Source organism: Sphaeramia orbicularis, chromosome 21, assembly GCF_902148855.1.
Source record: "Sphaeramia orbicularis chromosome 21, fSphaOr1.1, whole genome shotgun sequence".
NCBI lineage: Eukaryota > Metazoa > Chordata > Actinopteri > Kurtiformes > Apogonidae > Sphaeramia > Sphaeramia orbicularis.
The window spans coordinates 19,376,211-19,402,627 of NC_043977.1; the positions used below are offsets into that span (position 1 = coordinate 19,376,211).

The 26,417-nt window shown below is 35.3% G+C and overlaps 1 protein-coding gene across 1 annotated transcript; it reads left to right on the forward strand.

Annotated features, from left to right (window-relative positions):
- Positions 1-3,269: 3,269 nt before the first annotated feature.
- Positions 3,270-24,864, forward strand: arsh (arylsulfatase H). The gene is made up of 11 exons (XM_030125821.1): positions 3,270-3,320; positions 6,231-6,380; positions 6,473-6,594; positions 10,764-10,886; positions 11,080-11,282; positions 12,925-13,145; positions 13,349-13,485; positions 16,028-16,162; positions 17,724-17,883; positions 18,076-18,197; positions 23,674-24,864. Exons 1-11 carry the CDS (start codon positions 3,301-3,303, stop codon positions 24,078-24,080), a joined length of 1,800 nt encoding a protein of 599 aa, XP_029981681.1. The 5' UTR covers positions 3,270-3,300; the 3' UTR covers positions 24,081-24,864.
- Positions 24,865-26,417: the final 1,553 nt, after the last annotated feature.

Consider the following 26,417-nt stretch of genomic DNA (forward strand, 5'->3'; position numbering starts at 1 on the left):
GAAAGAAGTCATAAAGAGACCGAGAAAGGACTGTGAAAAGGGAAAGAGATTAGATCCTTTACTAATGACAACAGTGGAGAGGAGAGGATGGATGGAAAGAAAGAAAGAAAGAAAGAAAGAAAGAAAGAAAGAAAGAAAGAAAGAAAGAAAGAAAAAAGAAAGAGCAAACAAACGAATGAACAAAAGAATGAACGAACGAACGAATGAAAGAAAGAAGTCATAAAGAGAGAGAAACGACTGTGAAAGGGAAAGAGTTTAGATCCTTTACTATACGAATGACAGCAGTGGAGAGGAGAGGATGGGAAGAAAGAAAGAAAGAAAGAAAGAAAGAAAGAAAGAAGAAAGAAAGAAAGAAAGAAAGAAAGAAGCCATAAAGAGACCGAGAAACGACTGAAAAGGGAAAGACTTTACATCCTTTACTATACTAATGACAACAGTGGAAAGGAGAGGATGGAAGGAAGGAAAGAAAGGAAGGAAGAAAGAAAGAAAGAAAGAAAGAAAGAAAGAAAGAAAGAAAGAACGAACGAACGAACGAACAAAAGAATGAACGAATGAAAGAATGAACGAATGAAAGAATGAAAGAAAGTCATAAAGAGAAAGAACAACCGTGAAAAGGCAAGAGTTTAGATCCTTTACTATACTAATGACAGCAGTGGAGAGGAGAGGATGGGATGATAGATAGATAGATAGATAGATAGATAGATAGATAGATAGATAGATAGATAGATAGATAGATAGATAGATAGATAGATAGATAGATAGATAGATAGATAGATAGATAGATAGATAGATAGATAGAGTGGAAGGAAGCAAGAAAGAAAGAAAGAAAGAACGAAAGAACGAACGAATGAAAGAAAGAAGTCATAAAGAGAGAGAAACGACTGTGAAAGGGAAAGAGTTTAGATCCTTTACTATACTAATGACAACAGTGGAGAGGAGAGGATGGAAAGAAAGAAAGAAGGAAAGAAAGAAAGAAAGAAAGAAAGAAAGAAAGAAAGAAAGAAAGAAAGAAAGAAAGAAAGAAAGAAAGAAAGAAAGAAAGAAGTCATAAAGAGACAGAGAAACTTCTTTGACAGCATAATAGTCCTGCTCCTTTCCTCCTAATAACCACAGTGCAGGTTCATTAACTAAGCCCACTTTGTAAAACATGACCACATTGAGTAAAAAAAGACTCCTCCTGGATTTAACGGAGTCAATAAGAGCCTTCTACTGAGTAATTATTGTAATGATTCACATGTTTCAGATCCAAGTCCTTTAAAGCTGGCTGATGCCGTGAGTGTTCTTATACACCCACTAGTGTGTCCACAGAATAAAGAGTGGATAATAGCAGGATTCACTGGGTTCAAACAAAGTCAAATAATGATTCAGGGAGCATGAGATGTCATTATCACACATGGGTTGGCCAATACAGTCCACATCTGAACCCTATGGACTGTCTTCCATCATCAATACAAAACCCTGGACACACATGAATGCAAGTCTGAACAAACTACATGTTAGGACTTTTACTGTGACATTGCACATAAGCACTGAGCTGCATAAACAATACCACAACAAGTATGTCCTGTAGATGGGCCCACAAAATGTTGACAGCGAGACTTTTTGTTTTATCCAGGCAGTGTACATATTTATTTATTTATTTATTTATAATGGATTAGATTTCTAGAGCGCTTTTCAAGACACCCATTATTGATCCATTATTGATTCGCTCTCACATTCACACTCTGGTGGTGGTAAACTACATGTGTATCCACATGGCAACCCCCATTTCTTTCTTTCTTTCTTTCTTTCTTTCTTTCTTTCTTTCTTTCTTTCTTTCTTTCTTTCTTTCTTTCTTTCTTTCTTTCTTTCTTTCTTTCTTTTCTCCTTCCCTCCTTCCACTCTATCTATCTATCTATCTATCTATCTATCTATCTATCTATCTATCTATCTATCTATCTATCTATCTATCTATCTATCTATCTATCTATCTATCTATCTATCTATCTATCCTACCACTTTATCTTTCTTTCTTTCTTTCTTTCTTTCTTTCTTTCCTCCTCCCACTCTATCTATCTATCTATCTATCTATCTATCTATCTATCTATCTATCTATCTATCTATCTATCTATCTATCTATCTATCTATCTATCCTACCAATTTCTCTTTCTTTCTTTCTTTCTTTCTTTCTTTCCTCCTCCCACTCTATCTATCTATCTATCTATCTATCTATCTATCTATCTATCTATCTATCTATCTATCTATCTATCTATCTATCTATCTATCTATCTATCTATCTATCTATCCTACCACTTTATCTTTCTTTCTTTCTTTCTTTCTTTCTTTCTTCCTCCCACTCTATCTATCTATCTATCTATCTATCTATCTATCTATCTATCTATCTATCTATCTATCTATCTATCTATCTATCTATCTATCTATCTATCTATCTATCTATCCTTTATCTTTCTTTCTTTCTTTCTTTCTTTCTTTCTTCCTCCCACTCTATCTATCTATCTATCTATCTATCTATCTATCTATCTATCTATCTATCTATCTATCTATCTATCTATCTATCCTACCAATTTTTCTTTCTTTCTTTCTTTCTTTCTTTCTTTCTTTCTTTCTTCTTTCTTTCCTCCTCCCACTCTATCTATCTATCTATCTATCTATCTATCTATCTATCTATCTATCTATCTATCTATCTATCTATCTATCTATCTATCTATCTATCTATCCTACCACTTTTTCTTTCTTTCTTTCTTTCTTTCTTTCTTTCTTTCTTTCTTTCTTTCTTTCTTTCTTTCTTTCTTTTTTCTTTCCTCCCTCCCTCTTTTTTTGTTATTTAAGAGTAAGTGTTTTATGTCCTTGATATATCCTTTTTTTCCCAACTTTATTGAAAACATTTAAGTATACAGTACAAAAATTTGAACAAACAACAAGATGTCAAAAGGGAAAAAGCATTTGAACATATAAGTTTAAGAAAATAATGAACGATACAAAGCATAATATACAAATAATAGTATAAAATAAATAAATAAATAAGTAAATAAAAATAACATATCTAATAAATATAAATAAATAAATACAACAGAGAGTTCAGTCAATATTAAAGACTTGTTAAATAACCAGGGTTTCCTCCTTCTCTCCTTCTCTCCTTCTCTCCTTCTCTCCCTCTCTCCCTCGGTGGTTGCGCATCTCTTCCATACTTTACGGCACACATCCCTGTGCTCTGATTGGTCCGTCACTGCTGTGTCCGTCCTCTGTCGTAGACGTGTGTCGTTCCTGAGGTTTGGTCAATCACTTCATTGTACTACAGGTATGAGTGTCCGTGGGATGAGGTGAGTAAATTAGAAGGCTTGTCTTTGTTCTGTAAAAACAACCGCTCATACACTGAAGTCTGTAAACACCGGTTGGAGTATAAAGGAATAAAACACTAACAGAACCTGTTGGATCTGTTTACATCCGTGTTCGACTTTGCACTCATCGTTTGCACTTCAGCTGCACCGTTAATGCTCATAAAGTAATAAAGTTTTCCATTTTTACCAGATGGAAATGTTGCAGATTACGGCGCAATGTTTGCACTGCTTTTACACAAAACAGGACAGGAGTTTCCGCATATTAAATCTGTCGTAATATAAAATGAGGCGAATAAATCATGTGATTATCCAGTAGATCTTCCTGCACATGTTTATTAGGATATTTTCTGTGTTACTGGGTTTAGTCCTATTTTTCCTGTCCTTATATTGTAGTAGTGAAACAATAAAAAGGCAGATTTATCATAGTCTGTGCCAGTATTTTGTGTATCATGAGGGCTGCATATAAGTACTGACATTAATGATTATACTGCAAAGTCCTGAAAAAATACACCAGGATAATAAAAGGACTGCAGCCAAATAAATACATAAATAAAAATAGACATCAGCCATTAATGTTCAGAAAGTAAATAATGCAAGAATACAACAGCCAGAAACCAGTGCAAGGCATTCTGTTACAAAATAATAGTCTTTTTTTAATTTTTAATTAATTAATTTTTTTTTTTTTTTTTACATATAGTGACACCATTGCTGAATTTTTACATTACTTACTCCTTTATTTTATTTTATTTTGTTTTATTTTTTATTTAATTTTATTCTATTTAATTTTATTTTATTTCACATAGTCATTCTTGCACAAGTCTTTTTTGCCTTTTCATTTTAATTAATTCCTCCCATGAGCACCCAATTCCTTTATACACATTTATTTTTATTTTTATTTATTTATTTATTTATTTATTTTTGATTCAGGGAAGCACCTACTGCCATTTTTGTTCTTTAAGACACCAGAATAGCTGCTCAATTATATCCACCCACCATTCACGTTCAGAACACTCAAGTTCTAGGCTAATGTTTAGAAACACATTATCTTGGTCGGTATCGCCTAATGCATGAAATTTAGGATTATTTAGGATTTATTATTATACACTATCATTAATATTCTTACTCTTCTGGTCCAAAACATTTACAGAAAAAAACGAGCATAACTTATATTCACTTCCTACACATTAATGTCTTGGATTGTTACCAGGAAACACTTTATAGTGTCGTCAAAGTGTCTAAGAACTAACCATTAATTAGAGCTGCACAATACCAAACAACCTCCTTCTGTTTTATTTCTTTGTAATGTTTAGACTAAACTAAGCATACACACGCGTAATAAGTACCTAGAAACCTGTTTGCTTCTGGGTAATGATCAACCAGCATTCTTTATGATATACGAAGTGAAAGCACAACTCCGAGGAAGAAGATCTTAAAAAAGCATGGCAAATGCTAAGACAACATGAAAACAATACGTAACATTTGTCTGATTGGCTTCATTTGAGTTATTATTCCATTTGTGTTCCTGACATCAAGGCACATTCAAGAAAAAGTTATGGTAATTTATGGCTAATAATCAAATGATCATACAACATAGCCTGAAATGCAAAAGCAGTAAATGTCTGTTCTTTTAGATGTAAAGATGGTCCAACATTTGCCAGTTTTCATATGTGTGCATGAGATAAAATGCTGAAATGTCAAAGAACAAGGCCATTCATCTATAACTGTTTAAACAATGTGAGCTCAGGATCACTGTGGCAAATCTATGTGAACAGCTGTAATACATGGTTACATTCACAAATGTCAGTTTAATTTTTTTATTAAGTCAAAAGTCATGAACTTCTTTGGGCTCAAAGGACATCATTCAGTGGAAATATTAATTGTACCCCAATACTGTTTTTTTTTTTTTTGTTTTTTTTTTTTTTTTAGAACAAATGGATGCCAGGCTCAGCTTGCGCCAATGCAAAGGTCATTTGAACATCTGTGATGCACCATATGCTTAGTTCAACAAACCAGTGCAAAACCACATTCTGCACACATTACGAAGGCATGGCCTGATGAAACACCGTTTTGTTCCAAACAGAGAAAGCAACAGCAAAGTCTCCACAAAAATGGATAAAATGTGTTACAGGCATGAGTGTCTTGAATTGAAGTTTATTTGCAAATGAAATGACCGAGCAAGAAATTGAATATGTTACACTTATTCTGTTTATAATGGAATACAAATCAAAGTCAATTTTAATATCTTTGCTGTTTATTTTATTTATTTATTTTTATATTTTATTTTTGATTATTTTCAAGAACAAAGTTACAGTTACAAAGAGACGAGACAAAATCAAATCAAGGAAAAACTCAATATTCACAAGGTAGCAAAGTAAGAATGAAATGAACTCACAATGACAGGACAAAAGTAAGTGGAAAAATAAAGAAAATGAATAAATAAAATAAGAAATAGTAATAAATTAATAAATGAAATACATTATGCAATAATCGAAGATACGGCGAGAGACGAGGGGTAGCATCACTACTCATCGGTCATATCAAGATCAAATACAGGGAAATTAGTCAACCTGGTGTGCTGGTAGATTTTCCTTGTAATTTAAAAATGGTTGCCATATTTTATAAAATGTTTTACTTCTTTTTTTGCATCCAATAAGTTATTTTCTCTAGGGGCACACAGCTATTGATTTCACAAAGCCATATTTTAATTGGAAGGGGGGGGGGCGTCTGATTTCCACTTTATTGCAATACATTTCTTAGCAATTATCAAAAGGATTTTTGTAAGTTTCTTAACATAGTTTGTCTCAAGATTGGACCTCATGTCTGTACCTTTGCCCTGTTTTTTTTCTTATTTGGGGTTGTAAATCACCTAATCACTTTATTTTCTACTTTAAGGTCCCTTCTGTTGGTGCCTCTTCTGCTGGTCCTGGCAGCAGGAAGTGATGTCGCTGGACCAGAGGTGGACAGGAAGCCCAACTTTGTCCTGATGATGGTGGATGACCTGGGGATCGGTGATATTGGATGCTATGGTAATGACACTATCAGGTTAGTCAGATTTTTTTTTTTTTTTTTTTTTATCAGTAACCTATTTATCATTTCACCAGCCTGTTCAATGACTCGTGTTTATCGCCCTTTAGGACGCCCAACATTGACAGACTGGCTTCTGAGGGGGTGAAGCTGACTCAGCATATTGCAGCTGCTCCTCTCTGCACCCCGAGTCGGGCCGCTTTCATGACAGGACGATATGCTCTCCGTTCAGGTAGCTGACGTTTCACTTATGGAGCCAGAATATATTGAGGACTCTAGAAATAAGTACAGAAACTGCTACAGTCACCAAAGACAAAGACAGGGATAAGACAAACCAGTTTTACATTTTAACCAGAGAAGTGCTCTGTAAGACAGCTTCACCTGCAAGGATCTGCATATTTTACTGTGTTTTAGCTCTATACTGTACATATGGAGCTCTTTTCTGTATTCTTGTACATTTACAGCATAAAATAGGTCACATTTTGTCTGTGAACTACAGTAGATTTATAAAACACTCTAAGGCAGGGGTCTCAAACATGCGGCCTGGGGGCCAAATGCTGCCCCCCAAAGGTTCCGATCCAGCCCGTGAGATGGATTTGCAAAGTGCAAAAATTCCACAGTCAAGGCTGTTGAACTCATTTTAGTTCAGGTTCCACATATAGACCAATATGATCTACAGTCACATAATAATAGCATAATAACCTACAAAAAAGAACTCCATATTTTCTTCTCGGTTTGATGTGAAAAAAATTGTATTTCTTCAGGTCTGTAAATAAAGACAACTTGAAATTTTGTTCCTGTTTTTAGTGCAAAAAATTACATTAAATTATGAACATATTTACATTTACAAACTATCCTGTAACAATAAAATGTGAATAACCTGAAAAAATATGAAGAACCTGAAATGTCTAAAGAAAATTAAGCACAATTGTAACAATTTTCTGCCTGTTAGTAAGTGTTCAGTGTCTTTGTAGCTGTAGTTGAGGCATATCATTAAAATTGCACTTATTTTTGTAGGAAATTTCATTTTTTTCAGGTTATTCACATCTTTTTTTATTTGGATAGTTTATAAAAGTAAGTATTTTCATAATTTAATAGTGGTTTTTTGCACTAAAACAAAGACAAACATTTGGAGTTGTCATTATTTATGGGGTATTATGCTATTGTTTTACCAGTCCGGCCCACTTGAGATCAAATCGGGCTGAATGTGGCCCCCGAAAGAAAATGAGTTTGAGACCCCTGCTCTAAGGTTACATTCACAACACAGGTAAAAGTGGGCCACATGTGACTTTTTTTGCCCATATGTGAGCCATATCTGATTTTTTTATGACAGTCTGAACAGCAAAAATCTGTTTGTTTGTTTTTTTCAAATCAGATGCAGGCCACTTACATACGTGGCGCTAAATCAAAGGATTCAAAGCCTTTTATTGTCATGTGTACAATAAAGAAGCAGGTTTCCCTGTAAATTGATAATCTTACTTTGTCCGCACTGAATGCCAAGAGAATTTAAAATAAGTATAAAAGCACAAAATTTGAATTTAACTACGAAAATTAAAACAACCAAAACATAGTGTTACTTAAAAATGGCATGCAAAAGAAAATGAGCATAAGAAATAAAAAAAATATAATCCACTATTACTAAGAGAAAAATATATATTTACATAAATGTGCAATATCTGGGCCATTGTGCAAACTGTCAGAGGTAAATTGCATACAACATGTGCAAAATCATTTTCCAATGTGACCTCAGTCTGAACAGTCATGTTGTATTTCATCAACTTTCACAAACGTCACAACTGTGCTCTGCTGGCTACAATTTATTTCTGTAAAGAGAGTGTGATTCTTGTAACATTACACTTCCTTCTGCACATGCTGGTCACTTCAGGGTTGTAGACGGATCACATATGAGTCTGAAAAAAAAAAACCCAAAAAAACAGAATTAAGCATTAAGACCTGCAGTGTGAACGTACCCTAAGGAATAAAGCTGCTGATTGTGATGCTTAGAACATCTGTCTGTAGTTCCACCCAGAACCCCCATGATATATTATCCAGAGAACCCTTCATTGGTGCAGTGGATCCACCCTGTATCCTCACTGGAGCTCAATGCAGAACCTTTCTACCATTCAACAACACTAACAAGATGCTGCCCAAGGAATTCTACTGAGAATCCTTTTATATTTGAAGACTTTCATCACATTCATTACATCAGTTGACGTAATCTAGATGCCTACTACACTCATTATGTAAAGATTTCACTAATTGAACATAGAGGATAACAAAACAAAGCATGTTAAACAGAACTGTAAACATAACAGAACAAAAACCAACAGTTATTGTGACTGAATGTGCAGAGGGGGTTTGCTTTGGTTTATTTTCAAGCCTTAGATCCTACAGTTTTTTTCACCTTCAGCAGATGCTCAACAACATATTGCTTCATTCTCATCAAGTGCTGTGTTCAGGCCTCTGGAGGTGAACGATAATCTCTGGAGACCGAAACATGCAAAAGGACTTCACAACCTTGCTAATAGAAACAAATGACTGTAGTGATTGAAGTTTCTATTTTTTCCTTGAGTAACATAATTATACTTAAAGTAACAAAGGGGCTTGGAAATGTTGGTTCATGAGAACTAAACCTAAAAAACCATTAAAACTAAACCAAACAAAACTCAATAACTGAACTACTGTTGATCTCCAACCCGAACTAAAACAACATAGCATTATCCCAGCGTTGTGAAGCATTCTGGAGAAAACAATCAGCGACAAAAAGGGAAGAAAAAAAAAACGATCCCCAGCTGAGTTGTGGATGTTTTAGGTGTGGTGCGTGAGAGAGAGATTCCACTGAATCCGCGGTGCCTTTTTTAGTCTTGAATGACGCTGCACACCTGTGAAGGTAAACAGGTAGAAAGAGAAAGCGCCGGGAGGGGTGAAGACACGCACATGTGGTGCACATACTCCACATACACGTTTCCTTCTCAATGCTGTAAGGCAGGGGTGTCAAACTCATTTTGGTTCAGGGGCCATATTCAGCCCGATTTGATCTCAAGTGGGCCAGACCAGTAAAATAATGATTTAATAACCTATAAATAATGACAAATCCAAGTTTTTCTTTTTGTTTTAGTACAAAAAAACCCAATTAAATTATGAAAATATTTACAATTTACAAAAAAGATGTGAATAACCTGAAAAAAACAGAAATTTCATTTGAAAAATTAGTGCAATTTTAACAATATTATGCCTTGACTTATTATTTATACATGTGCAATTACACACAATGTGACATAAACATTTGATACCAGGCAGAATATTGGTAAAATTTTGATGTTTAGAACTAAAATTTGAACAATTTCTACAATATTCCATCTCCTATTATTATTATTAACACAACTACAGATCACAGTGGATCCATAAATGTGCAAAACATTTAGTAAAAGGCAGAATATTATTAAAATTGCACATTTTGAGTTGTTCATCTTTGTTTTTATTTATGTGTTTATTTGCATTTTATTGTGAAAGAGTAGTTTTGTAAATATAATGGGGGGGCTGCATGTTTGACACCTGCGCTGTAAGGGATTAAAGGGGTTATGTGTAGTATTTCTGCTGTCAAATATTTAAACTAGAAAAGTACTTGGAGAGCGCAGACCTCCGCCAAGGCAGATCAGTTTGTTTGTCTGTCCGTGTGCAAGATAACTCAAAAAGTTATGGACAGATTTGAATGAAATTTTCAGGAAATGTTGATACTGGCACAAGGAACAAATGATTAAATTTTGGTGGTGATCGGGGGTGGGGGGGCCACAGGGGCCCACTGATCTGCCTTGGCAGAGGTCTGCGCTCTCGTTTCTAGAAAAGCACTCGGAGATATTAGTTTGAAGAAGAAAACTTGATGATTCCATAATCCAGATGTGTGTAAACTATGAGCTTTATACTTTATTCAGTGAGTGATACAGTCTGTAAATACATATAGTTGATTTTTTGGCAGTTGTGGTAGTCCTAAGTATGTTCTGATACACAACAAGAGTTTGAAATATAAATCCTGCATTGATTTTTGTTGAATGTGTGTTTCTGTGGGGGCTTTTTTTGTTTTGTTTTTTGCTGTTTTTTCTTGTTTGTTTTTTTACATTTGATTTTCATGTTTTTATCGATATATTTTCTTATAACTATATCCTGTTGTATCACTGTAAAATGTTTAATGGGTGGAAAGAAAGAAAAAAACAATAAAAAGTGAGTTACAAAAATAAATAAATGCTGCATTGAACCCCTTTAAAGCAGAAGAGTCCACTCTTGTAATTCACAATACTGATTGATTTCTTCATGATTATTTTTGCTCTAAATCTTAGTCACATTTTTCTCTTCCTGCTTTTATTTTATCTTCCGTTTGTGTTTTTGTGTGTCTGTTTTGTGTAGGAATGGGCAGCACAGGTCGTGTCCAGGTACTGCTGTTCCTCGGAGGTTCGGGGGGGCTCCCACCGAGTGAGACCACTTTCGCTAAGAGGCTACAGCAGCAGGGATACACCACCGGTCTAGTGGGTGAGATAAGCTAATATGATCATTTTCTATTGATCCGCTTCATCAAATTACTCCTGCTTCCATCCTGCGGCAAGAGACGAAGACAGATAAGGACACTTCAGTGGCTCAGATACTGTCTAACACGTACCGCTGGAAGCTGGGTCAGGTATTATACCATCGATCCCTTTCTCTCTTGTTATCTGTTTCTCTGCAGGTAAGTGGCATTTGGGTGTTAACTGCGAACACCGTGGGGACCACTGTCACCATCCCAACCAGCACGGCTTCAACTACTTCTATGGTCTGCCGTTCACTCTGTTCAATGACTGTGTGCATGGAAATGGGAGTGACGTCCTGGCAGATCTTCAACACACACTCCAAAATCTGACCCTGCTGCTTGGAGTCGGACTCGCAACATTAGTAAGGGTGTTTGTTTTTTTTTGGGTTTTTTTTAATGTCTGCCTCTCCTTTCGAACATGCTCAAAAGAAGGTGGAGCATGAGAAAAGACTTCACACAGTGACAGTTTAACAAACGATGATGAGGCCTACATTTGGACGGCTATTGGAGGCATATTTGTACTTCGCAGTGCCATTTTGCCCCAAGCAAAATAACTGATGTGCAGTTACATAAATGTGACACAAAGGGTTGGAATGAGGATTGGGAACGGAAGCTGCATGAGGTGTAGTTCACTGTCGAGTTAGTCAGAAAAACTGTTTAAGGACAAAGCAAAGCAAAGCAGATGTTGAAACTGAAATTCAAGCCAGGAGGACAAACAAGAATCAGCTGCAGAGAAAATCAGCAAGTGGAGCAAGCTGAATTTTATCAGTTAAGTCCAAACCGTTGCCTCAAAGGGCCTCATGATCTCCAAACCCTTTGCTCTTTACCCCTGACACTCAAGGGGAGGTAAAGACAGACACAAGGAAGCATGTGTTTTAGCTGAAAGAAATAAAATGGTGGCTCCTGGCAATGAGTTATGATATCATCTAGTGGCAAAATCCTGCCACTACATCAACGTCAAAACTGCTGTCTCAACCACACTGTAATTGATATTTACATTGACCATGCAGGAGTTGAAGGATCCCTGTGTTATATCCTACCAATGAGAAAGTAAGCAGCGGACAGTGGACAGAAAACAAGTCAACATTGTGAAACAAACCCCAACATGGGTCTTAAACAGCCTTTGAGATGTTTATTTTGCAGCAATCTGTTTTATATTATCTGACTACATAGCTTTGACAAAAACACTGATTTATAATTAAGTTGTTTTCTTGATTTTAAAAGTTATTTCACATGATCAGAACTGTGCAAAGGAATAATGGGTCCTTAACAGAACTGAGTATTCAACAAATTGACACAGACAGGGAAATGTGGTGTATTTGCATTAAATTCAATACATTCAAATATTTAAGGTGCAGCTGGAATAGTATGAGCCTCTTAATAAAGTTTATCTGTATCCACTGAATATGTACTATATAATATATAATATAGTTCAATATAATTTCACTATAAATCATATTCTTACTCTGTGGTGTTCCTGTAAAAGTGATTCATAATAACAATATACTGTAAATACTAGAGATAAAAGTATGATATTTTAATTATTTTTTATGTGTTTTTAGTCTTTCTGTGTAATTTTTTTTTCCCTGAATAAGTGGTTTATTTATTTTGACTAGTTTTAGTCTCAGTGAAGTTGCTCTTTGTTTTCTAAAATCCTGGATTTATAGACCTTGGGAGTTGTTTTTTTTGTTGTTTTTATTTTTTAATTTAATGATGCATGACATCAAATATAATTAGCAAAACCACCGTTTACAGTCTCCTACTGTGAAAACTATTCAGTTCAGTCACATTACTTCCACATTTTGTGGTTCACTGCAGTTTTTATTTGGTCCTCATGTTTTTAACTAATGTAGTTTTAATTTTATGTCTGTAAATAATTTTTTTTTTCTTTGCTGGTTTTATCTTTAGCCTAGTTTTTGAGACTTATATTCACCCTAGTATATGCTGTGTATTTCTGCCTCCTGTAGAACATTCATCATCTATACAAACTGTGTCTGTTTTCAGGTGTGTGTCCATATGTTTGGCCTTTTGGAAGTCAACCTACGGCTCCTGGTAGCACTTATTCTCCTCAGTGTCATCGCAGCTGCTGTTTGGTATTTGCCCTTTAAACTCCTGCCGACCTGGAACTGTATCATCATGAGGAACCAAGATGTGATTGAACAGCCAATGAGAGTGGAAACGGTTCCCCAAAGGCTGCTGGGAGAAGCGCAGAATTTTATAAAGAGGTAGAAAGGCACAGAAAATCTATCTTACATCCCACTTTTGTCTGTGTAAGTCTCATGAATGCTATATGGGAAGAGGCACTGTATTGTTTTATCTTTTAGATCCTTTTGTGAGGAAAATTAACTTTATATTTTTTAATTTTGATAATAAAAGTATCGCTGTTGTTTTACCTAACAACCCTTCTTTCTTTTCATCTCCTCTATAGGAATGCACACCACCCTTTCCTCCTCTTTTTCTCATTGGTACATGTCCACACACCACTCTTTAAAACCCCTGGCTTTGCGGGTAGAAGTCGTCATGGTCCTTATGGTGACAACCTCGAAGAAATGGACTGGATTATTGGTGAGTAAGTGAGGTTTGTTTTATAGATATTACAGCAGACACAGTGATGCTTTAATATCTTACAACAGTGGTGGGCCGTGTATTTCCTACCTAGCCCTTCAGTGGTGTTCTACCTGACTTAACCCCGCTTTAACCCATAAAGACCCAAATATACACCAGTGACCAAGAGTATCTACTGATCTAAAATGTTTAATAACCTTAGAGCCACTAATCCTATCAATACATGTAAATAATTGGTGTAAAATGGAGTTTGTCATCTTTTCATGGTCATCAGATATGACCCATTTGGACGTTCAGAGGCTCTGTAGTGAACATGGAAACAACGGCATCTTCTACAACATTGATTCACAGATAAAACTCAAGGAGTGTGATAAATGACAGTGGATGGAGACACATAGTTTATGTTCAGTTAATGATATATTTTACTGAAAAAGTCAGTTTTTCTTCAGCTTTCTCTTTTTGGTATAATAACCCTCAAATGTAATCTCAGGATGATGATTAAAGTACATGATCAGTAAATTGAATATTGGAAAATTCCTGATTTTCACTGAAAAAATGCAAAACAGAGAGTATAATATTCAGATAAATGGTGATAAATCATTTAAGAAAGGTTGAATAGAGAGAAAAATCTAATTGGGAACTGCCACAAAAGTAGCACTGGGTCTTTATGGGTTAAATATCATTACTATGCCGTACAATATATCAGGGCAGTGCATCTCAGACGGGTATCTGACATAATGAGAATGAATGTCTTCGCTAAAGCAAGAAATCCAGTGAACACAACTCAACAGGTGTCTTTTCACTACAGTCACAGCTGCACCACAAACATCATCTCAAGCACAATCATCAGTGTTTACTGAATAAAATGACAAAAACATACAAATGTTAATAAAATACATTATGCAGATGCGGTTTGCTAGCTGAGCTTACACTGACTAGTTACCCTTTGACCATCCAATCAAATATAGTGGAAATGCTGATGTTATTCAGGGTTCCTGCAGGGTGTTAAAAAGTCTTAAAAGTCCTGGATTAAAAAAATTTGCATTTAACATCATAAAAACATCTTTAAAAGGTATTAAATTTGATATGGTAAGTCTTAAGTTATGTTGCCGTAAATGTGTTAGCAGTATTGTGTTTAAATGTGTCTGTTAAATGTCCAAGCTGCAAAAAAAGTAACGTTAGTCGACTCAGTTCCACCCGTTCCATTGAAATTAGGAACCAATTACCGCTAACTTTGAAGCCCCCAGTGAGAAATGACTTGGAATGGTGGGAATTAAGGCATTGGAGTAAATAAATACATTTTCCTAAATTCCAAGAGTCATAAAATTTTACCAGTATAGCCATGAAATAGACCAGGGGGGTCAAACTCCTTGTAGTTCAGGGGCCACATTCAGCTAAATTTGATCTGCAGTGAGCCGAACCAGTAAAATAATAACATAATAATATATAAAAATAATATCAACTCCAAACTTTTCTCTATGTTTTAGAGCGAAAAAAGTAAATTTCCATTATGAAAAGGTTTACATCTACAAACTACCCTTTAAAAAGATGTGAATAACATGAACAAACTGAAAAAATAAATGTAATTTTAACTGTATTCTGCCTCAGTTTATCATTTACACATGTACATTATAACTTACAGGTCACAGTGGATCTACAAAACATTACACAAAACATTCAGTAGCAGGTAGAATATTGTTAAAATTGTACTTACTTCTCTTAAGACATTTCAGGTTCGTATTTGTTCAGGTTGTTCACATTTTTTGTGAAATCATATTTTTTTTAGTGTAAATACATAAAAATATTTACATTTATAAAGAGAAAAAAATGGAGTTGTCATTATCTATATGTTCTTATGGTAGTATTTTACTGAATCCTGCCCACTTGAGATTGAATTGGTCTGAATGTGGAACCCAAACTAAAAGGATTGTTAATATCTTAGTGTGATTTTTGCATTACACAAATTCATTCTACGGGCCAAACTGGACCGTTTGGCGGGCCGGATTTGGCCCCCGGGCCGTATGTTTGACACCTGTGAAATAGACTGTGAAATGGGCATTCAGTTCTGTTCTAAGCAGTCTTAAACCTGTGCAAACCCTAGTTATTATACACCTCCTAGATCGCCTCCATGTGGCCAACATGAAATCTGATTGGTTAAAGCAACAGGTTCATTCCATTTATTTGAAACTCCATAGGCTGCACTGTTAATTCTGAAGGCTTTGAGGCAGATTTCTTTTACCCGGCAACACCAGAAGGCTGAAATCTGATTGGACAGATGTTCCAACATACACATACACTACTAGAAGGCATAGTAATAATACAATATATCCTCATGGAACAAATATGTAAATGTAAGTTGGTGATTCTGATTTTTTTAGGTCAGCAGAAAAGGCCGTACTGGCTGCTAACTCAATATTACTCTGCCCTCTGTGGTTCTGTTGTCAGGATACATTTTCACTGTGAAAGAAAAATGTATAACAAGCACCTTTTGTAAAACCATACTTACTAACCTACCCCTAATGTTATATTTATATGTTTTAAGGCAAACTGACAGAGACAGTGGACTCCCTCGGCCTGGCCAATAACACCCTGATGTACTTTACATCAGACCACGGCGGACATCTAGAGGATAGTGATGCAAGAGGTCAAAAAGGAGGATGGAACGGCATCTATAAAGGTACAAAGTGTATTTGTACTGACATTTACTTAAGGTGCTGCATTTAGAATAATTATACATATCAATACTGAGTTTGTAAAGCTCTTCTAAACATTATTCCTAGAATTATATTACTATTAAAGGGGTCATATTTTGCTAAACCCACTTTTATTAGTCTTTGGTTCATTTATTTGTGTATTTGGACCCTAATAGTTCATAAAGTTTGAATTTGAACCCTCCAGGTGCTGCAAAGGTATCTTTATATTAATTCCGGCAAAAATCGAGCGGATTTCTACAACCTGTTTCAATTCCTTCTGAATTTATTATGTCTATAACTAGTTAAATTTGCACATATAAGGTCAAGACTTTCGATGAACATTTCTCCAAGTACGACATAATTGTTTGTCAGCAGCAGCAGTTGTAGTAAAAACTGAAAATATGTCCAAACTTTGAGCTGATTACCTAAAATGTTCAGTTGTTGGTTGTATTAATGAACACAAGTGGCTGAACGGGACAGAAAGCACGTCAACAACCTGGAGGGGGTGGGGTGTGAAGTGGCTCATTTGCATTTAAAGGGCCAGCGCTCAAAACAACCTTTCTGGTGTCATTACTCAGAAATAGAGTTGAAGATGGACCTGTGGAGTTGAATTAATGAAGAATTCAGACCCAAGTAGAGCATTTACAGTTTATGTAGGCCACAGAGAAATGTTTTAAAATGCATAATTATATTTAAAAAAGCAAAATATCACTCCTTTAACTTGTGCCTGGTAACAGTTTAGGAGGACCTTTACACCTATAGTCCAGAGCACTGGGTGCAAAAAAAAAAAAAACAGTATTGGGGTACAATTAATATTTCCACTGAATTATGTTCTTTTAGCCTGAAGAAGAAAGAAGTTAATGACTTTTGACTTAGTAAAAAATGAAACTGACATTTGTCAATGTAGCCATGTATTACAGTGGTTCACAAAGATTTGCCACAGTGATCCTGAGCTCACATTGTTCAATCAGCTATAGATGAATGACCTTGTTCTTTGACATTTCAACATTTTATCTCATGCACGGATATGAAAACTGGCAAGTGTTGGTCCATCTTTGCATCTAAAAGAACAGACATTTACTGCTTTTGTATCAAGTCCATTTCATGCTGTGTTGTATTATTATTTTCCTCATTATTAGCCATAAATTACCTTAATTTTTTTCTCAAATATGCCTGAATGTCAGGAACACAAGTGGAATAACAACTCAAATGAAGCCGACCAGACAAAATATTAAGTATATTATTCTCGTTTTGTCGTAGCATTTGCCATATTTTTCAAGATTTTCTTACTCGGGGTTGTGCTTTCACTTTGTATTACATAAAAAATGCCAGTTGATTATTACCTAGACCACAGAGGAATGTTTTAAAATGCATAATTCCATTTCAAAAAGCAAAATATCACTCCTTTAAATAAAAGCAATTGTTTCAGTTATGGGTATAGGAATAGTTCCTCTATAATTACTATAATAGGGCTTGTGTGTCTTTTTCACTGTATTTACTGTGAAAATCAAGTATCTGTGTTGTCATATTTTTGCACATCCTTAGGTGGGAAGGCTATGGGAGGCTGGGAGGGCGGGATCAGGGTCCCTGGTATTTTCCGCTGGCCGAGTAGGCTGACCCCTGGGAAAGTGGTAGATGAACCCACCAGCCTCATGGATCTGTACCCTACACTCAAATATCTTGCAAAGGACACTGAACCAGACAGGTATATTCTTTTTTTATGCCAAGACTACAAATTAATCCTTGCCGCGACCTTGTGTGTTATGAGCAAAGATTGAAATTCCAGTGTCAGATACGTCATTATAGAACAAAAGGTCAAAAGTGTCTTTCTCTTCCTGCTTGTAATGTCATAAAGTACATTCATACCTCATCAACTTTCCTCGCTGTCGTCTCGCAGACATCTCGACGGTTATAACCTCATGCCACTGATGGAGGGGAAAGCTGAGCGATCTGAGCATGAATTTATGTTCCACTACTGTGGCGTCTACCTGAATGCAGTAAGATGGCATCCGCCTGGCAGTAAGTTCACACGAAGAATTATGGTCCTGTGTAGGGATGTAACGATTACCAGTATAATGATAAACCGCGGTAAAATTCCCGAAGGTTAGTATTACAGTTTAAATTCTAATTATCATGATAACCGTGTTTGATTACCGCACTTTGAACACAAACTTGATATGGAAAATGGTCCAACAATGGCGATAAGGCGCCATTTTTAATGCACATTTTTATGTTTGGCATGGCATTCACTGTTTTAGATTCATGTTCGTTCAGGTTCCACATTTAGGCCAGTATGAGCTAAAGTGGATCAGAATCAGTCAAATAAGAACAGAATAAACGAAAAATAATGACAAATACAAATGTTTCTCACACCATTACACTAAAAATACATTAAAGTATACAAAAATATGCAAAAATACACTAAAAATATACTAGACTACAGTAAAAATATGCAAAAATACACTAAAATATACAAAAATATGGAAAAATACACTAAAAACATATAAAAGTATACAAAAAATATGCAAAAATACACTAAAAACATACTAAAGTATACTAAAAATAAACAAAAATACACTAAAGTATACAAAAAATATGCAAAAATACACAAAAAATGTACTAAAGTATACAAAAAATATGCAAAAATACACTAAAAACATACTAAAGTAGATAAAAGATGTGCAAAAATACACATAAATACATATCTTTAATGCACATTTGTATTTTTGATGTTTACATGTTAATATTTGAATGTTTCTGCAACAGAAAGTACATTGTGCCTAGTATTTTATTTTATTTTTTTCTAATTATTTCAGTGTGTGTATAAGTACTTTTTGAACATTTTGACCATATTTCAACAATACTGCGATAATAATGATAACTGTGGTAATTTTGGTCACAATAACCACGATATGAAATTTTCATATCGTTACATCCCTAGTCCTGTGGTATGTTTTTATTTATGACAACTCGGGATTTTATTACAGGAGTAAAACAGGATGAAGTTACAGTACTCGCACACACACAACTTAAAGCCTTCCACACAACCTTAGTCCACCCACACAGATGTTTTCACTTATTTGGCTTCATTAGATTTTTCTCCAAACTATGAAGACTGTGCTTGATTCACTCTGCTCTGAGTTTTTTTGGCACCTGTCATTGTTAGTTCAATGACTTAAGCTTATTTCAAGTCTCCCAATCGACTCCACCCAGCTTTAGTTTGAGCTGAGGTCTAAACAGCCAAGAAAACAGTAACTGTGCTCTCAAAGACATAATATGACACATTTCTGTATCTGTAACAACTGTAAAAACAAAACCTAGGTTATATATTTTGTCGACTCATGGGCTTACATTATGTCATATACAGGGTTTCTGCGGGTCATTAAAAAGCATTAAAAATCATGAAATAGATTTTGTGAAAATAAGGCCTTAAATGGCAATAAAAAGCATTAAATGTGATGTAATTAAATACACTTGATGGAAAAAAAAAGCATTATTATTCATGATTTATTTTGGTTATGTAAACATTTAATAATTTTGATGGGAAGTATAGTGTGATGATTGACAGGCAGAACCCTTTAATTGGCTATTGTTAATGGCTGGTACACGAAGTCACAACACCGGATGCTTGGAATGCAACATGCTGTAAGCGTATTCATGCTGTGGCAGAAGAGTGGAGGGAATATTAGCAAATGTCAGAAAAATAGGAAAATGCAAGTTTCAGCAGAAGTGATTGGAGGAGGAACTATTCAGAACCTGGTTAAAGCCATGTATATATAAAACTATATATAAAACTGTATCTGCAGTTGGACATGCACTGGAAAAAATCAAAATTTTACCAAGTGTATTTTTCTAATTTCTGGTCAAAATATCTCATCACACTTAAAATAAGACATAATCACCCAAAGAGTAACTTTTCAGTGAGATGTAAGAACTTATTTTTAGACAATAGATCTTGAAAATTTTATTTCAAGAAATCTTACCAAGATAATTCTCACTTGTTCCATTGGCAGATTTTTATTTTTTTTATTTTTTTATTTTTTTTGCTTAATTCAAGATTTTTTTTTTTGCTTAATTCAAGCAAAAAAAAATCTGCCAATGATGAGATATTTTTACTAGAAATGAGAAAAATACACTTGGTAACATTGAGATTTTTGCAGTGTGGGCATTAAATTTGTTTAAAGTGGCATTAAAAAGAGCCTCAAAAAGCATTAAATTAGATTTGCTGAAACCTGCAGAAACCCTGATGTATTTCCACCAATGTTTATATTTTGAACTTCTTTAAGGGAAAGCATACTACATATGTTTGTAGCGTTACAATGGAATTATATGACATGAATATCAGTCACTATGTTTTCTGTCCGAGTCATGTCAGATTTTTATAAGCAATAGTGGTAAAAACAACTCCCATGGTTCTGTGCTACTGCAAAATGTCATCAGACTACTTCTTTTGTTGGTTTGCCTAGCAACAGAACTTGCACACTCTGCATGTACACAACAAATATGAGAGTGTTGACATTTCAGGGACAGAGTTAAATAGAGAGTGTTGGTGTTGAATTATCACCACATGTGTTACCTTTAACAAATTAAAGTTGTCAAATTAGAGTGTTTTTAACATTGATGTTAAATTTAACCCTGATTGGGGTAGATCAAGCCACGCCCTCATGTAACGGTTCCACACCCACACCAGAATGAGCAAGGCCACATTGACTCATGATGTTTCAAAATGGCCGCTTCAAGAACAGGCGTTCTGGCTGATTACACCTTCAACCACATTGGTGGAAGAGATTAAACACACCTGTGGAGTCTGAATGCTGTGGGAAACGTAAAGTAAGGAACCGTGACAGAAGGGAAAGGTTGAGAATTTCTAAGGATCTAAGAACAGGACAACAGGTGTTTTTTGTTTGTTTGTTTTTTTTTTGATCAACGTCTTTTTTTATTTTCAGTTTTCAAATCCAAAAAAAAACAAAACAATTTAAACATGAAACTGCTGCATCTAATTCCCATCCACCTACCCTCCCACCCATCCCAAGCACCAGACCCTGGACCAATCCATCTACATCCAGATGCAATACACTTACATATAGAAATATACAAACCCCCTTCAAACACACACACACGTGTATATATATATACACACACACAGGGTGGGGAAGCAAAATTTACAAAATTTTGAGGCAGGGATTGAAAGACAGTGTATGACCAATTAGTTTATTGAAAGTCATGAGAATTTGCCACAAGAAAATTGACATAATAGAAAATGTTTTTATTCTATGTGTCCTCCTTCTTTCTCAATAACTGCCTTCACATGCTTCCTGAAACTTGCGCAAGTGTTCCTCAAATATTCGGGTGACCACTTCTCCCATTCTTCTTGAATAGTATCTTCCAGACTTTCTCGTAATAGTTTTGCTCATAGTCATTCTCTTCTTTCCATTATAAACAGTCTTTATGGACACTCCAACTATTTTTGAAATCTCCTTTGGTGTGACGAGTGCATTCAGCAAATCACACACTCTATGACGTTTGCTTTCCTGATTACTCATGTGAGCAAAAGTTTCTGAAAAGGTATGGATAATAGTGTTAGGTATGATTATGACATCAATATATGTTTGGTTCCAAAACAATTGACGTAGTGCCTGCTGAGAAAAAACAACTAAATGCTCATTGTAAATTTTGCTTCCCCACCCTGTGTGTGTGTGTGTGTGTGTGTGTATATATATATATATATATATATATATATATATATATATATATATATATGTGTGTGTGTGTGTGTGTGTACACACATGCACATATGTAAGTTCACGTCCACTTAAATAAGTAAATAAGGGGAAAGACAATTAAAAGTAAATAAAGTAAAAAATAAATAAACATAACAAATCAAAAAGGTACACAGATATTTGAGTCACACAAATATGTTGGTAGCTTCCATACCTTCTACAAAGCTGATAAATGGCTGCCAAATGGCATAGAATTTTCTGGTGGAACCCCTAATGGTATATCTAATTTTTTCTAGATGAATATGGTGCATAACGTCTCTGATCCACTGTCCATATGTGGGAGGGAGAGCATCCTTCCATTTAAATAAATCTAGGCGCCTAGCTAACAAACAGCCGAAGGCCATCATATTCATACAACGTCCAATAAAAGGAGCATCCGCCAGAGCCACACCAAACAATGAGATCAGTGGGGATGGGTGCACTATTACCCCACATGTTTTAGAGCAGGGGTGTCAAACTCATTTTAGTTCAGGGGCTACATTCACCCCAGTATGATCTCGAGTGGGCCGGACCAGTAAAATAAGAACATAATTGCCTATAAATAATGATAACTCCAAATTTTTATATGCAAAAAATAACATTAAATTATGATAACATGTACATTTTACAAACTATCCAAACAAAAAAAGATGTGAATAACCTGAAAAAAGTGAAATTTCTGAAGAAAAATAAGAAGAAATAATAATAAGAAAAATTTGATCAATATTATGCCTCAACTTACGATTTATACATGTGCATTACAGATCAGATCTACCAAGACATGAAACAAGCAGAATATTGTTAAAATTACACTTATTTTTCTTTATACAGTTCAGGTTGTTCATATTTGTTCAGGTTATTGACGTTTTATTATTAAAGGACATCAGAATTTAATGTTCTTTGCAGTAAATCAAAGAGAAAAAATTGGTGTTGCCATTATTTTAGACATGATGTCATTATTTTTTCACATTAAACCAAGAAGAAAATTTGGAGTTATTTTTTAGGTTATTATATTATGCTGTTATTTTGAGTTTGATGCCCTTGACTGTTAATATCTTCTGTACTTTGCAAATTCATCCCGCGGGCCAGATTGGACCTTTTGGCAGGCCGGATTTGGCCCCTGGGCCGCATGTTTGACACCTGTGTTTTAGAGAATGCCTCAAAAATGGATTGCCAAAAATTATGCAGCTTGGGACACAACCAAAACATATGTAGCAGACTACAGGTTATTTTTGTTTGACTTTTTCAAGGAGAGAAAGAAAATAAAATGCAAAGCTTTGAAGACTTACGGCATGGGAGAAAAGTGTTACTTTTCATGCTGCATCTCAACACTAACACTGGTGTAATGTGGATACGACACTGGGAAGTGTTATGTGGTGTTAGTTTTTAATGATGAAAAGTGTTTAACCAACTAAAACTGGGTGTTAATCTTATAACATTTTCAAAAGTGTTACCTTGATACTGTACAAAGTGAACACATATAGACCCTTTGCGAGTGTTAATTTCCACACTGTGGGTATTAAATTAACACAAGTGTAGAATGAAAATAGGGGAAAAAACTGCTCATATTACAGTATGAGGGAGAGTCTTGTACAGCTGTTGCAGTGCTTCTTCTCTCTGAAACTATAAACCAATATTACAGAGGACAAAACACAAATCATAAGGCGTGTTTGCCAAACCTGTAAAAGTACTTAACTGAGAATTGTGAGTTGTGTGTTTTATGTTTTTTTTTCTAGGTGATTCTGTCTTTAAGGTTCACTTTTTCACACCCAACTTTTCTCCTCCGGGAGCGGGCGGATGTTACAACACAAAGGTCTGCTTGTGTCACGGAGAGCATGTAACACACCACAACCCGCCCCTGCTCTATGACCTTTTCTACGACCCCTCCGAGTCCCGTCCATTGACCTCCGATACTGAGCCGCGTTATTCTGAAATCCTTGAGCGAGTTGCGAAAGCGGTGGAGAGCCATCAGAGTACCCTCGCAGACAAACGAAGCTCTGATAATCATTCACAAGGTAACGCTCATGAACACAGTGTTTCCAGTCAGATGACTTGGGATAAGATTCTGTGGAGACCCTGGCTTCAACCCTGCTGTGGGACCTTCCCGTTCTGTGGCTGCAAAGAAGAAACAGCACATAGTTAAGAGAAAAACCCAACTGTGATACTCTGAAACAGCTTTGGCTTGAATATAGTGTTTTATAAATGGAAGGCGTCCACATTCATGACGTTTAAGGATGATACAGAGGTTTTGTTTCAGATATTCGACTTGAAAAATCGTGTTAAAATGGACAGGAAAAAAAATATAACTATGAAATGGTGCTCTGTTGTGTGTATTCTTACAGTTTACAAGTCACATGAAGGAGAAATATTTATCATTAACTGAAGGATTTGTTCAATGACTACTGTGCCATTTTGAAAAGAAGCATTTCTGCAGAATAAATGAAACAGTTTTTCATGATCAAAGACAACGGCTTTAACTGTGTCACCGTGAATGTATTGTAGCAGTACACACAGAAGCTCAGTTGTTTGTGTTTCTATGACTATGTGCTGACTGAGATGATATCTGCAGTCTGTGTGTTGACTTTCTCTGTATTTTATGCATCCGTCTCAGGGCAAGAGTCCAACATTGACTGAAAACAGCAGCGATATTCTTGAAGGTAGTTGTGATTGTGAACCATTAGAGGGCAGAGTCAGACTGTGTTTGTTCTCTTTGGTGTGTTCGTTTGTGTGTATGTGCATGGATGTGACAGACGAGGCACAGAGAATGGGATAAGAGGCTCAGTGTGGAAAAAATGATAAACCTGAGCATTTTACATATATTTTTGCTGCATTAAAAAGCAGTGTACATTGTTTTTTTCTACACATATAGAGGACCTTGTAAAAGCAATTGACAGGTTCATTGTTCACATGATATTAAAGGTAAAGCAGACATCTGTTGGATTCAGTGTTTTGTCTTTTCTGGGCTTTTTAGGGCTTTTTATTTAACGCAATCCACACATAGATATAATAGGGAACACTAATGCACCTCAACGCTGAATGTCACCCGCTATAAAACAGAGCTGTTGAGAGCTATTATAGACACATGGCAGTACAACATGGCAGACTCTACAAAAGGTGACCTGCTCCCTCTGCAGATTCAAACAGCCCATTCTGAGGTATAGAAAACACAACTAAGCTTTTTTTTTTGTAATTATACAGTAATGAAATTAGAGTTATAAATATTAAATTTGATTTCTGCAATTAACTCCTTCAAAATCCCTGTAAATCTTAGAAACTGCATCCATTTCAAATTCATGTTCTGAGCTCCGATTTGCTTTTAGCTGCAGTTTTAGGAAAAATACCCCCAATAATCTTTCGTGTAATGCAGTGTTTTTCAACCTTGGGGTCGGGACCCCATGTGGGGTCGCCTGGAATTCAAATGGGGTCACCTGAAATTTCTAGTAATTGATGAAAATAACAATAAAAACTTACTAATAAAAAATATATGGCGAGTTGAGGAGACAATCCCAATACATAACAGACATGACAAACTCTGAAGCTGAAACTGAAGCACTGTGGTTCTGTTTATCTGTCAAATGTTCATTGTGGTCGGTTTCAGATGCTGCAGCTTTCAAAATTCATAGTTTGAGTTATTGTTTGTTCAGTATTTATTGCACTGGTCTACAAGGAAAATGTTTCCAGAATAAAAGTAATGAAATTTTACCACATGAGAGTCATTGATAAAGAAAACTCAAGTAAAAAATGCTGGTTGGCTGAGCTTTCCAAGATACAGCCTTGGGTCAAAATGTGAAATTCAAGAATTAACGAGAGAATGGGTTTGACTCAAAAGGAATATTTGTCTCAGAGCTACAAGATCTACTTCAAAACACTGTGCACATTAGAATACATTCACTTTACAGGTTCTTTTTAGTAGAAGATTTATAAAACTATTATATACATGTACATAAACCAATATATGTGTGTAATAACACTTAATCATATACCTTGAAAACATCAGCAAACTGGCACTTTTGTCATTTATTTTCCAATTAATCTTATTAAAATACGTAACATTTAGCACATTTAATCTCTGAAGCAAATCATGTCTAAAAAAAACTTGTAGACCAGTGTTGTCAGCCTTGTAAATACAAGTTGGACTGACTGTACATATCCTGACCAAAAAAAATAAAATTCTCACTTTGTGCAGGAATCTCAACCACCGTCCATAATAATATACATTATATAGCCTAAATGTTGTCTAAAATTAAAATTTGTTTGCAACATAGTATAGCGAGCTATTACATGATCAAAAATAAATAAATTTCAGCAAATTTGAATGTTTGGGTTCGCCAGAAATTTATGATGTTAAAAGGTTGGGAACCACTGGTGTAATGATTAGTAGGAGTATAGTAATGCTCATAATCAACAGTCGTCACCTTTTGCTTTTTCTCCTTTCAAGCCATCATTTCTGCAGCCCCTACTTTATGTCTTTCCCTTCATC